The 2,089-nt window shown below is 54.1% G+C and overlaps 1 protein-coding gene across 2 annotated transcripts in view; it reads left to right on the top strand.

Annotated features, from left to right (window-relative positions):
* FAM3D (family with sequence similarity 3, member D) overlaps positions 1–2,089 on the top strand; it is a 38,262-nt gene that overhangs the window by 23,712 nt on the left and 12,461 nt on the right. For both annotated transcript variants that reach the window (XM_010851547.1, XM_010851546.1), the window contains exons 5-6: positions 82–205; positions 1,543–1,601. In XM_010851547.1, coding sequence (XP_010849849.1) covers positions 82–205; positions 1,543–1,601 — 183 coding nt within the window. The remainder of the gene's footprint in view (positions 1–81; positions 206–1,542; positions 1,602–2,089) is intronic.

Consider the following 2,089-nt stretch of genomic DNA (forward strand, 5'->3'; position numbering starts at 1 on the left):
CCCTCCCACCACCCCACTCCCAGCTCCCCTACTCCTCCAGGGCCTCGTGCCACCACCAAAGCTGCTGCGTTCCCTCCCCAGCTTCACAGTTGGAGAAGAACAAGTGTGGCCTCAGCAAATCCTGCCCAGACAACTTCTTTGCGTTTAAAATCGTCAGTGGGGCCGCCAACGTCGTGGGCCCCACCATGTGCTTTGAGGACCAAACGTAAGTTTCTGGCATTTCATTACTTTCATGCCTTTATTCATCAGCAAGTTCAGAGGCCTCAGGGTGGCCCTGAGACCAGCCCACACCTTCCACACACTTCCTTTTACTCTGGGTGGGTTAGTCAGACATAATAATAATCCTGATGGCTTGCAAATCTGCCAGCGCCTTCCTAGATGCCTTGCAGCAGCATCTCCCTTGCACCCCAGCACTCCTAGGGGTGGGCGACAATTCTCCCCTTTATAAAGATGAGGAAACTCAGACAGAGTTACTCAGCTAACCATTGGTAGAGCCAGGTGTGAACGCAGGTCTATCTGACAGCCAAGCTGCTGGGCTTCCTGTGAGGGGCGTGCCTACGGGGAGTGTTCAAGATCAAGGCCAGGCGTCAAAGCTCAGAGGCAGCGGTGCCAGGGCTTCGGCCCAGGTGCAGGACAAAGACTGTGTGCCAGGCTTTCTAGGCAGCAAGTCCACCCTACAAAAGAAGCCAGAGACAGGAATCTGGAATCTGAACCTAGCTCCAAATTGCTTAGGCAGAACAAGGAGACTTGTCAGTTCATGTGCCCAAAAGCCCAGAGACAGTGGCCATCAGAAACAGCTGAATCCAGGGGTTCAAACCTAGTCATCAAGGCTCCCCCTCATACCACCTTCAGCTCTGGTTTCCTCTGTCATTGCATTCGGTTTTCTCTACTGAAAATGGACTTCTGCATATGGTGAAGGAGGGCGGCTACCAGCTGGGTTGACGTAACAGCCCTGTCTAGTACCCCACTGGGAAGAGCTTCCCCTTGTGAATTAACCCTGTGAAAGCCCCGGGACTGGGGCTCATTGGCTGGCCTAGGTCACATGACCACGCTGGCCTGATCACTGAGATCAGCGGCACAGCATACTCGTTTGTCCAGGCCTGGGAGAGAGGTCCGTGCTGAGAACCTCCCGGCTAGAGACAGAGAAGGACAGTTTTCCCAAGGACACCAGAGGACAGGATACTGGGTGGTAGGAACACAGCTGGGCTCCTCTTGGGGACCCCAGACATGGCCGGACTCTGCCTTCCTCCTGGCCTGGGGAGACGGGCTGGCCGCCCCTCCAGCACCTCCCAGCCCCAGGCAGGGACCCTCCCTCTTCCCCGAGCAGACTGTTCTGGTCCAAACATGCCATGAGAGACTCTCAGAGAATCCAGCCCACTGTTCATTTCCAGGAGAAAGCAGATGGCCCAAATGATGCTGTGTATCCTCTGATACTTCTGCATTGCACCATGTGGGCCCTCTCAGAGTTCCAGAGTCTGGAACACAGTGCTTGTTCTACACTCAGGACCAATGGTTGTGTTTTGTTTCTCTTTTTTCCTTTAGGATCATGAGTCCTGTGAAAAACAACGTGGGCAGAGGCCTGAACATCGTCCTGGTGGATGGTGAGTTGCTGACCCACTCCCAGACAGCCTCCAGCATGCTCATAAGCCTGGCTGCCCTGTAGGAACAGGTCTAAAAGACCAGCTCTACCCCACAGTCGCAGCCAGGCCCCTGCTGTGCACCTGTCTCAGGAGAATCAGTTCAGTTCAGTCACTCAGTTGTGTCCGACTCTTTGTGACCCCATGAACCGCAGCACACCAGGCCTCCCTGTCCATCACCAACCCCTGGAGTCTACCCAAAACCATGTCCATTGAGTCAGTGATGCCATCCAACCATCTCATCCTCTGTCATCCCCTTTTCCTCCTGTCCTCAATCTTTCCCAGCATCAGGGTCTTTTCAAATGAGTCAGCTCTTCACATCAGGTGGCCAAAGTAATGGAGTTTTAGCTCCAACATCGGTCCTTCCAATGAACACTCAGGACTGATCTCCTTTAGGATGGACTGGTTGGATCTCCTTGCAGTCCAAGGGACTCTCAAGAGTCTTCTCCAAC

This window comes from Bison bison, unplaced genomic scaffold (genome assembly GCF_000754665.1).
Source record: "Bison bison bison isolate TAMUID 2011002044 unplaced genomic scaffold, Bison_UMD1.0 scf7180017864304, whole genome shotgun sequence".
Taxonomy (NCBI): domain Eukaryota; kingdom Metazoa; phylum Chordata; class Mammalia; order Artiodactyla; family Bovidae; genus Bison; species Bison bison.